The 11,930-nt window shown below is 38.1% G+C and overlaps 1 protein-coding gene across 1 annotated transcript; it reads right to left on the reverse strand.

Moving 5' to 3' along the window:
* Positions 1-242: 242 nt before the first annotated feature.
* CRCT1 (cysteine rich C-terminal 1) lies at positions 243-2,017 on the reverse strand. The gene is made up of 2 exons (XM_051992479.1): positions 1,924-2,017; positions 243-975 (listed from the first exon to the last, which is right to left on the reverse strand). The coding sequence occupies exon 2, from the start codon at positions 952-954 to the stop codon at positions 586-588; it is 369 nt and encodes a 122-aa protein (XP_051848439.1). The 5' UTR covers positions 955-975; positions 1,924-2,017; the 3' UTR covers positions 243-585.
* Between the last annotated feature and the right edge of the window lie 9,913 nt (positions 2,018-11,930).

Here is an 11,930-nt window from a genome sequence, read left to right on the forward strand (position 1 = left end):
TGGAGTCATTTCTATCCATCTGACACGGCATTCATTTGGTAATAGCAAGGAATTGATCCAATTTCTTTCTATCATTACTTTAGCTCTAAGATTACTCTTCAGTCTAGTGCACTGGGGTTGCTTTTTCCATGATCAAAACAGGAACTTAATTTGTATATCTTTCCCTGCTAACAGAAGATGCTTAGAAAAATCTCATCAGAGAAGTAGCAAAACAGAATTGAAGAATAAGAAACAATGAGAAATTACAGGAATTCCTGTAAGCTTTATTATCACACATTCACAAAATCAAGTTCAGTTAGCCAATACTGATTCAGGGCCTATTATGTGAAGGGGCCTGTTATCTGCAGACCATGAAAAAAAAAAAAAAGATAAATATAGCTGAGTCCACAGAGAGAAATCTATAGAGAAAGCCCTCTACATGTATAGCAGAGGAAAGATATAGGTTTCGGGGGCGGGGGGGACTCTTAGCTCCCTGAGACATCTCCAGAGGAAGGGGAAGAGGAGTAAGGCGAGAATGTAAGCAGAAACAGCCTCTTCTACCATTCTTCTTATGGGCTGGTCTTCACTTCTGTTGCTGGGGCCGACTTAGCAGCCTCCAGAGCAGCAGCCAGAGCCACCCCGGCTTACAGAGGTCTGGGATCTCTGGCTGCCATTATCTCCACAGCAGCAGCAGCCCCTACGTCGCCTACGTCGCCGGGAAGGTAGGCAGCAACCTCCGAAGCATCCTGTAGAACTAGACCCACAGCAACCTGTGGACCCACAGCATCCTCCAGAGCTGGACCCACAGCATCCTCCAGAGCTGGACCCACAGCAGCCTCCAGAGCTGGACCTCCCACAGCAGCCTCCTGAGTTGGATCCACAGCAGCCACTAGATGAAGGAGCTGGAGTGGGAGCTGGCATAGGGGTCGAAGAAGAGCATTGGGGATAACCTTTGATAGGAGCCTGGGAAGACATCTTTTTGCTGGCTAGATAAACCTAGAAGAAAGTGCCACATGTAAAACACAAGTTAATTTTTTTTTTCCTTTCCAGACCTGTAACTAGCCATTCTTGAAGTACAGCACAATTGGCATATTAAATGCATTCCATGAAGATACTCCCAGAGTAACCTTTCAGCAATACACACTTCTAGTTAGATAGTCCACATAGATTGAGAGCTTGAAGGATTTATAGAGAAACTATCTGGCCTAACTCATTTTACAGATGAAGAAACTGAGGTTTAGAGAAGACTTGTCTATAGTCATACACCTGGAAAGTGACCAAGATAGGATCTGTTTTTAGAGTGGAGTTTTCTACAAGGAGCTGATAATTTGCCACTAACCCCAAAAAGTCTTGAAGGGTGGTATAAAAATGAAATATTGTAGATATTACTATACACATATACACATAAGGGCAAACATTTATAAATAATATACATATGCAATACTATATTCAATCCTATAATACCACATTATATACAGTATACATAAATATACACATACATATTCTTGAGGTGTTCTTAAGGCTTTGAAAGAATAGAGTGTCTTGGACAATTCTTCCAATCCTGGTTTTTCCTCTCTGCATTCTTTCTTTCCTCATCTTCCCATTTATCCCATAAAGAGAGATACTTATAGGGGATCCCATAAAGAGCACAACATAATGGAACAGAAAGAACACTGGTATACAATACAGGGGAATTTAGGTTCTAGTCCTTTTTCTACCATTAAATAGGCAAAATAAATTGCAATGTGACTTTAACCCACACCATGTCTTTTGGATTCAGTTTCCTCATTTGTCAAATAAAAGAATTGGCCTTGGAGATCTTTGAAGTCCCAGCCAATTCTAACCTAAAATTTTCCATCCCACTAAGCTACTTCCAGATAGCTCTATCCTCATGCTCTTGGTTCCCCACAGCCTTCCCCTTGCAAGTCCCTCTGTGAGACTTACCTCACACTGATTCCAGGGGAAGTTTCACCCAGTTCTTCAACCAAAGGACTTCGCCACTTCTAGAGCAATGAACTGAGTGGCAACCAGGTAGAAGACTTTTTATACAGGTTCCAGACTGCCACCTGGCTAGTGAAAACATGAGCTCCTACTATGGGAGGGAGGGGCCTCTTTCACAATATGCATGCCCTGGTGACAGCTCATGTCCCCAAGCCAAATTCTTCCATCACTCATGTCCTGCACAGTGAGTATTGTAGGTGGTGCACGTGGAAATTCAAATCACTCCAGAGAAGTGCCAGGTTGCCTCTGGCATGTTGATTTTTTCCAACATGGCTCCATTTACCAGGAAGGAAGCTCTGTGTGTATGTATGTGTCTGTGTGAAAAGGATACACTTTGTGTTAGATTGAGATATGAGGGAAAGGTAAAAGAGTCTCCGGTTGTTTGGAGATCCATCCTTCCTTGTACATTCTTTACCTTGCAAGCTCCTGGGACTATGTTTCTGAACATTTATATATCTCTATATTAAATTGTCAATTTAGCGTTATTTTTTTTATGGCTTTGTAAACTTAATCTTGGTTTTTTACTGCCAGCTGTTTGATTAGCCCAGTGCCTAGAATCCCATCACTTAAATAAAAGATGCTTTACAGCATCATGGATTTAAAAATGCAAGGAACTTTTTACAAAATGCAAACTACTTTCTTTACACATGAAAAAACCGATGCCCCAAGAGTTGAATGGTTTACCTAAAATCACATAGGTAGAACATGCTAGGGACAGGAATAAAACCTGGTTTCTCTGACTCCCTATCTCATTGCCATCCTAATGGTTTTATTTAATGATGAAGATAGGCATGGGGGGATTATACATAAAATAATTACCCACACAGATGAAACTACACATCTTTGAAGAATTTAGATCAATATGTAGGTCCCGATTCCATGATGCTGAACTATCTAGTATGGGAGATTTGGATCTTTCTATATTGCTTTCTTTTTCTCTTTGGGGAAAAAAGCATCTCATGACAGACTAAGTGTACAGTTACAAAGGCAAAAGACTTCTTGGAAGATCTGGAGAGCAGAGGCATGATAAGGTATGTTCTGTGGATAACAGAATCTTTGTATTCAAGAGACCATCTAGGCCCCTAATGCAATCTCCTCGTTGTTTTTGAACCAAGGAATAAATCAGAGGGGTCCAAAACTGAGAATTTAGGAAAATTCAGTGCCATGAAGAAAACTAAAAAAAAAAAAAAAAAGATAACACAGAGAAAATAAAGACCACCAATGACATTTCAACTTCAGGTGGCTGGCCTGAGAATTAGTATTACCTATTACATACACATAAAAGAATTTGAACCAAGACCAGACTTGATTTCATCATTAGACAAAGCGGAAGTTGGAGTAAGAGAAGATAAAGAACGAAGGAGAAGGGGATAGAATCTGTCCAGGAAACTTATGTCCAGTTGTAAAATGGGGAATGAGATGAAAGAATTTGGTACAAATATCTTGCTGTTGGAGATCATGCTTTATTGTGAAAGACTTGTGATATCTTGGCTAGCTTCTTGGATATATCTTCCCAGAATGACTTGGTGAGCAGGTGAGTAGTGACTAACAATACACCGCAGCTGTAAGACAAGAATCCTCTGATTAAAAATCTTCTGTGGTAATTGATTAAGCAGGTGAGTCTAATCAATTAATCAATCAACAAGCGTTCATTAAACCACTAGGGGTAGCTAAGTACTTTGGATCACTATATCAAACTCAGATATAGAGCCCATATCCCTACATAAAGATCCCAGCATATTAACATTATGTATGTTCTATTGCATTTTTATTTATTTTGGGTATTTTTAAATTATATTTTAAAGTATTTTTGGTCTCACTCTGGAGTGTTATGGACTGCACAGAAAGCCAGTTCTGATGTAGTGAACAGAGTGCTGGAGTTAGGGAGACTCCAGAGTTCAATAGAGTCCCAGATAGTTAATAGCTGGGTGATAACAAGTCATTAAACATCTCTTAGCATCAATTGTCTTATATGTAAAATGGAGATATTAATGGCATCTACCTCCTAGAGATGTTGTGAGCCTCATGTGAGTTAACATATATAAAGGTCTTACTTTCTGCTTTCTTAAATTAGTCTCTTGAGGAATGCTCTTTTGAAATTTTGGTAACTTTACAATGGAACCTATCGTTAAGAACTTGAGAAGAGTGGACCAAATCTCTCTGCCTCCTAGCACAGTCTGAGTACCTAAACTTATCAAGCACAGATTGAGCATCTAAACTGATCCCTGAGGGACAGTTCTCCCTTACACATGTGCTCAGAAGCCAAGCTATATTCTGGAGCACAGGGGAAAGAACATAATGACAGACAACATGTTCCCTCAGGTTGAGGACAGAGCAAAGAAGTGGGCTTGGTCATTTTTAAATCATCCCTTATGCTACAGGAAAAAAAGAAGAGAAAGGGCATGATGGCTTGAGGGGAGAAGCAAGCTAGGGGAACAAGGAACAAATTGGACATAGCAAATAACAGGAGATTATAAGCTTTGTTAACAGTCAGTAATTAGATATGAGCATTTTAATGCCAAGGATTCCACCAAAATGTATGTGAGAGGGAGTCAACTCATCAGCAAACAGAAAACTTGGGTATCTGAAGGTCAATCAATCAATCAAATACTTATTAAACACCTCCTATGTGCTGGGCCCTGCGCTAATGCTGGAGATTGAAAAAAAATCCAAAGGAGTTTACAATCTAATGAGGGAGATAGCCTGAAAACAATTATATACAATGTGAACTGCATACAAGATAAATAGGAAATAATGAATAGAGGGAAGGTTATTGGAATTAAGAAGGCTTGGGGATGGTTTCCTCTAGGAGGTGGGGTTTTAGTTGAGATTTAAACTAGAGGTCAGTAGTTAGAGTCAAGGAGGGATTCCAGGTATGGAGGACAGTAAGAGGCTATGTCCAAAGCCAAGAGATGAGGGTCTTGTTAGTTAAATGGTTATCCAACCAAGATCGAAGAATAAGGTATAAGAAGACTGGAAAGGTAGGAGAAACTAGGTTTTCAAAGGCTTCGTTTTATATTTCCTTCTGGGCAACAGGAATTCACTATAATTTTTTGAGTGTATGTGGATAATACTATCCAGATTGGATTGTCCAGCCTAGAATCAGGAAGACTTAGGAAGACTTATGTTCCTGATCAGATCTGTTCTCAGACATTTATTGACCAAGTCACTTATCCCAGCTGGCCTCAATTTCCCCATCTGAAAAATAAGCTGGGGAAGGAAATAGCCAAACACTTCAGTATTTTTTTCCAAGAAAACCCCAAATGAGGTCATAAAGAGTCAGACATGACAGAAATGAGTGAAGGTAGTTTATTGAGTAGGTTGGGGTGGTAATGGGAGTGGTGGTGATATGATCACTTTAGTGCCTAAATGGTGGATGGATTAGAGTGAGGAAGGAACTAAGGCAGCCAGACTCCCCCCAGAAGGCTATTGCAATAGTCCAAGTATGAGGTGATGAAGGTTAGCAACAGAATGATGTCAGTATCAGAGAAAAGGGGGCTTATTTAAGAGATATTGCAGAGGTAAAGGTGGCATATCTGAGAGAAGATGAAAAGATGAAATTGACAGACAACATCTTGGGTATGGGAGAAAGAGAAACACTAAGGAATCCAGGATGACTTCTAGGATGTCCTAGCCTGGGGGACTGGAAGATTAAAGCAGAAAGAGCCTTTTGATAAAAGCTGAGGTACTACAAGGATTGTTCAGCAGTTCTGATCTCAGGAAAGAAGGGAGATGAGAAGCTAGCCTCTTAGAGGGATCATTGATTCTTTTGATCTTGCCAAAGCTGCTCCTCTGGATGAAGAGAAACAATTTATCAACAGCTCCTGGATCCCTCTATATCAGCCACTGCTGGAAGCCCCCAGTTTGCACATTTCTCCCACTGATGCTACCAGTGTCCTAGCAGAAAGAACCCTGGTGCCTGTGCCTATGGGATCTTCTTGGATTTTTGGTAAAGAGGTAGCCATGGCAACCCCCAGAGTGGGAGCATCAACTTCTGTTGGATTTAAAATGGCAGCATCTTATACATCCTCTGAAGCTAGAACCACAGGAGGAAAAAGCAGGAAGATAGTATGGGGATATAGGAGAACAATTTTGGGGAGGAGCATTGCAGATGGCTTTGGCAAAGAGGCTGGCAGTATTTCTGGCTTCATTGGTAGGATATTTCTGTGACTTCAAAGGAGCTGAAAAATACACACAAGAAGTTAAGATTTCCATATATGAGTGACCTCCTTATAATTAAATTTTAAAAATTCTTAATACATTTTGATTATGAGCAAACAAATTTTAAAAATAAAAGCCCTAGAAATTACAAACAAAAAACAAGCCGCCAATGGTTACTGTTACTGAAGAGTTTATATCCTATTGACTTCATTTGGTTCCAATAACTTCTAAATAACTTCAAAACCATTAGCTGTCTCCCCCCCTTTTTTTTTTCCTTTACCAATCACAGAATTAGAGAATTTCAGAACAAGAAGGGATTTCTTAGATGAAAAAGGTTTCTCCTACCAGAGAAGTGGTCAAGCAGCCCTTCTGTGAAGACAAGGAACACCTAATTCCATCTTGGGATATCTTCACTGTGGTTGTTAGGAAGTTTTACAAGATTACATGTGTATCTTTTTCTCTTCTACCCTAGGGCTCTAATTTTTGCTTTAAAGGAGCCAAGCCAAAGGAGTTAATCCCTCTTCTTTCTGACAGCTCTTAAGATATATAAAGATAACTAATTGGTTCCAGGGCTGAGTCTTGTCTTCTGGAACTTAAACATCTCTTCTGTTGTTGTTCAATTATTTTGGCCATATCAGATTCTTTGAGATTTTCTTGGCAAAAAATGCTGGAATGATTTTCCCTTTCCTTCTATAGCTCATTTGACAGAAGAGGAAACTGAGGCAAACAGAGTTAAGTGACTTACCCACTTAGTAAGTGTCCCTAGTTTCTTCAATTGACCAAACTTTGAATTCCTTCATCAAAATTATCACCTTTTCCTGACTGCTCTTTAAAATATTTTGTTTGTTTTAGGTTTTGTTTTTTTTTTTAATTGGGGGAGGAGAACTGGACCTATAATTTCATTGGTATAATGTTCAAGTTTTATCTCTGATACCTATTGACTGTATGATTCTGGCAAGCTATTTAACCTTCCAGTGCTCCAGGAAATTCTAAGACTATAAATTGCAGAACAGAGTAGGTGGTGATCTTTGTTGGGAGAGGGAGTTGCCCCATCTGGAGTTCCCTTTACCAATCTAAGCACAGATGGGGGAAAGGGCAGGAAGGGTTTTCTGGCAATTCTGCTTAGAGTATTACTTAGGGCACTGAGAGGTTTTTGTTTTATTTTGGGAAGAGTTGGAGGCAATGAGGTTAAATGACTTGCCAAGAATCATACAGTTATTTGAAGCCATATTTGAACTCAGGTCCTTCTGATTCCAGAGCCTATCAATGCTACTACCTAGTTGTCCCAAGTGCCCCACTCCCAAGTAAGAGTTTAATTGAATTGCCCAATACCACACAGCCATTCTGTGAGGGGTATAACTTGAACTCAGATCTTCCCAACTTTAAGGCCAATATAAAATAATCTGAGGAGGGCACAACACAGAGGGATTATCATCTCCTTAGTCCTGGAAGCTATACCTCTATCCTCTCCACAGGGAGAACACCCCCAAGACTTCTCATTCTTATTTCTTTTCTTGTCTTGATGCTCTTTCTTCATGAATGCCTTCTCACCTCCAACTTTGAGATTGGATCTCTACTCTCTGTCCCATCCTTCAAGATCTTCAATCTCCTTCTGAAGTAGCAATGTTTGTGGTCCCTCCTCTCCATCTCACTATCAGGAGAGATATCTTCCTGGACAGTTGACTAGAGAGGTGTGCAAGGACTCAGGTAGCCTGAGAAGGCCTAGGAGGCAAGGCCTTTTATACTGTTCTTTTTGGGGGCTCTGACCCATTTGTGAGAGGGCTGGCTCTTTCACAATGGGTAGTGAGGCTATCTTTCACATTCCAAGGGCCCAATACTTATAGTCCATACATAGAAACTTAGAGTTCATAGGAGATACTGAGCAGAATTAGGTCAAATTGTGTCTTTATCCAGAAAGATAGTGTAACAGATCTCACAAGATTGTATATACCTTCTCCACATGGTCCTAACACCAAGCTCATAGGCAGCTCTCCTGTGTGCCATGTTTACAGGGATATGTAGAAGATGGCTTCTAAGAAAATAATATTATCAGAATAACATCACAAGCTTAAAATATCATGTTGTCTTTTAGAACGAGGATTGTGTCACAGAACTACTTACCTTGTTCAGACCAATCTAGTATTTTCATTCTTGAATGGACCAAGAATTCTAGGAGGGACAACTAGGGACAATGTGGGGACATGATCCTCTTAGTTGTTTTAACAAGAGAAGTCATCACTAATAATACACCAGCAGTGACAATAAAGGAAATAAGGGGACACATTTGTTCTATAATGGGAAGGGAGAGATGTGCTCATTTTAACCTCCAGTGTGATACTCTTTGGAAGAATAGGTACAATAGCTGAGGATGCATGAAGTCACATTCTGTGACTTCAACTACCTAGTTGTTCCTAGTTGATATGAATGTAGATTCATACCAAAGACTATGCAATGGGGCTTTGGCTCAGAGTAGTGACCTGCATGGGTGTTGAACTTCATCTCTCTTACATTCTATAATTTAGCCATGAAGGCCTTCTTCCTTTCCCTTTCACATGACACTTCATTCTTCAACTCTAGGCCTTTAGTCTACCCATCCCCTATGCATGAAATGCTCTCCTTCCTTAACTCTACTTCCTAGCCTCCTTTAAGACTCAGCTCAAAGAACTATGGAGACTAAATATGGATCAAAACATAGTATTTTTACCTTTTTGTTGCTGTTGTTATTTGCTTTTTTTTTTCTTTTTCATGCTTTTTTCCCCCTTTTGGTCTGATTTTTCTTGCATAGCAGGATAAATATGGAAGTATATTTAGAGGAATTGCATATGTTTAACCTATATCAGATTGCTTCCTGTTTTGGGGAGGAGGAAGAGGAGAGAGTGGGAGAAAAATTTGTAACACAAGGTTTTGTAAAGATGAGTGTTGAAAACTATCTTTGTATGTATTTGGAAAAATAAAATAATATGAAGAAAAAGGAATCAGCTCAAATTCCACCCTGAATAAAAAGGAATCTTTCTCAAATTTCTAGTGTTTTTCCTTTAGAAAGTGCCTCCCATTTACATTGGATTTACCATCTATCTATATATCTTCTATCAGTCATATCTATATGATATCTATATACATGTCTATATCATATATATATATATATATATATATATATATATATATATATATATATATATATGTATACACACATTATTGTCTTCATCATGTCTCCCAGATTCAGATATGAGATTGTTGAGGACAGAGACTTTTTTTTGCCTCTCTTTATATTTCCATTGCTTAGCACAATACCTGTTTGGCTTATAGTAGATGCTTACAGATGTTTCTTGATTAAATAATATTCAGTAGGAATGTCTGGGGGTAAGGGGGGAGGTAGCAGATACATTTCTTCTCATGGCTATAGTTATAACTGGAGAGAGATAACCTCCTGAAATCCTAAGAATTTTTTTGCCATGGAAGTACCATTACAAATGGAGGTAAGAGTGTTAGAAAAACCTACAAAAGTTTTGGTGAAGAAGTCAAACCATCCACATTGGCAATGCAAAATGTCATGTTTCTCTATTTAATCCATCTATTCCTGACAACATTGGTAAGTTCATACTGAGTGAAGGGCAGGCCCAGAGAGCTACCTCTTAATATCCTACTGTTCAGATGCAGTGCAATGTGATAGAAATATCTGTGGTTCAACTTGGAGTTAGAAAATATGAATTTCAGTCTGGCTCTAACACTTAATAGCTATGCTCAAGTTGGCAAATCATTTTATTTCCCTGATGGGCATAATAATAATTGAATTACCTACTCTAGTTTATGGAAAATACTCTTTAAACTTGAGCTTTTATGAATTCAACTCTCACTTTACAAATGAGGAAACTGAAACCCAGAGAACTTAGAAATATCACTTTATTATCCTAGGTCTAAGTCCCCTCCTTTCCAAAATGATAACAAGATAGCAAGAAACTGGAAATTGAGTGGATGTCCATCAGTTGGAGAATGGTTGAATAAGTTATGGTATATGAATATTATAGAATACTATTGTTCTATAAGAAATGATCAGTGGAATGATTTCAGAGAGACCTGGAGAGACTTACACGAACTGATGCTAAGTGAAATGAGAAGAACCAGGAGATCATTATGGCAACAAGTTAGTGCAATGATCAATTCTGATGGGCATGGCTCTTTTCAACGATGAGATGATTCAGGCCAGTTCCAATGTTCTTGTAATGAAGAAGATACTTATACCCAGAGAGAGGACAGTGGGAACTGAGTGTGGATCATAACATATTATTTTCACTCTTTTTGTTGTTGTTTGTTAGAATTTTATTTTCTTTCTCACTTTTTTCCTTTTTGTTTTGATTTTTCTTATGCAGCAAGATAACTGTATAAATATGTATGCATATATTGAATTTAACATATTTTTTTTATCATGTTTTAACATATATTGGATTTCTTGCTATCTAGAGGAGGGAATGGAGAAAAGGGAAGGGGGAATTGAAACACAAAGTTTTGCAAGAGTTAATGTTGAAAAATTATCCATGCATAAGTTTTGAAAATAAAAATCTTAAAAAAAAATAAAATGACTGCAAGAACAAAAGCAATAAAAACATATAATTATCTCAACAGATGTAGAGAAAACTTTTAACAAACTACAACATTCATTCCTATTTTTAAAAAAAATACTAGAAAACATAGGAAAAAATGGAACTTTCCTTGAAATGATAAGTAGTAGCTATTTAAAGCTATTAGCAAATATTTTCTTTAGTGGAATAAGCTAGAAGTCTTTCCAAAGAAAGGTGATGGTGAAAAATACTATCTATCTTCAGAGAAAAATTGATGGAGTCTGAATAGAGATTAAGCATACTATTTTTACTTTATTATATTTGGGTTTTTTTTGGGAGGATCTGTATTTTCTTTTGCAACATGGCTAATATCAAAATGCTTATATATATGTATATATATGATATATATATATATATATGATTTCTGTTGAGTTCTGGGTTAAATAAGTTGATGTTTGATGCTTGATTAGATGTCTTTCTCCCACTTTACCTGTTGAGTCCTTACTCAACCTTTAAATTCCAATTTACATGGTACCTCCTGCAGCAAGTGTTCCTTAATACCCTTGATTAATGATTTTGGCCCTCAGAGGGCACTTTTTTGTATGTCTTTAAGGCAACTTCAATGGAATGTGTGTAAAGGTTCTCTGTTATTGTGTCTTATTCCAGCACTATATACCTGTTATTATCTCATATGTTCCTCATAATAATCCTGGGAACTGAGTGCTATTATTGTCCTCATTTTACTGACCAAAAAAAAAAAACCCAAAACAAAAACTGAGACTCAGAGATAAATTACACTGTTTAAAAAGTGTATGAGGTAGGATTCAGTCTCTGATCTTCTTTGATTCCAAATCCAGTGATCTTAGCCACCACCTGTCAGTACTATGAGTAGTAGTGATGATGATGATGATGAAGATGATGATGATAACTATCAATAGCTGCTCCTATTTCTGTAGTGATTTAGAGTTTACCAAGATATTTCTTCACAACATTCTAATCATGTTGGTTATATAAATATTATTATACACATTTTAGAATGGAAGGACCTGAAGTACAGAGAAACTAATGCCAAATATAAACTCCATGTACAATCTGACCCTTTCTAATCTTTCCAATCATCTTATACCCAGCTCTGTTCCACACATACTCTACAATTCAGCCACACTTGTCTCCTTGTCATTCCTTGGATATGACACAATCTCCTGGCTTTGTGCCCTTTCATTGGCTGTCCTC

Source organism: Antechinus flavipes, chromosome 4 (assembly GCF_016432865.1).
Source record: "Antechinus flavipes isolate AdamAnt ecotype Samford, QLD, Australia chromosome 4, AdamAnt_v2, whole genome shotgun sequence".
NCBI classification, from domain to species: domain Eukaryota; kingdom Metazoa; phylum Chordata; class Mammalia; order Dasyuromorphia; family Dasyuridae; genus Antechinus; species Antechinus flavipes.

What these genes read in the sequence shown, in the direction of transcription:
- CRCT1 (XM_051992479.1), bottom strand. Translation starts at nt 954, where the DNA reads ATGTCTTCCCAGGCTCCTATCAAAGGTTATCCCCAATGCTCTTCTTCG.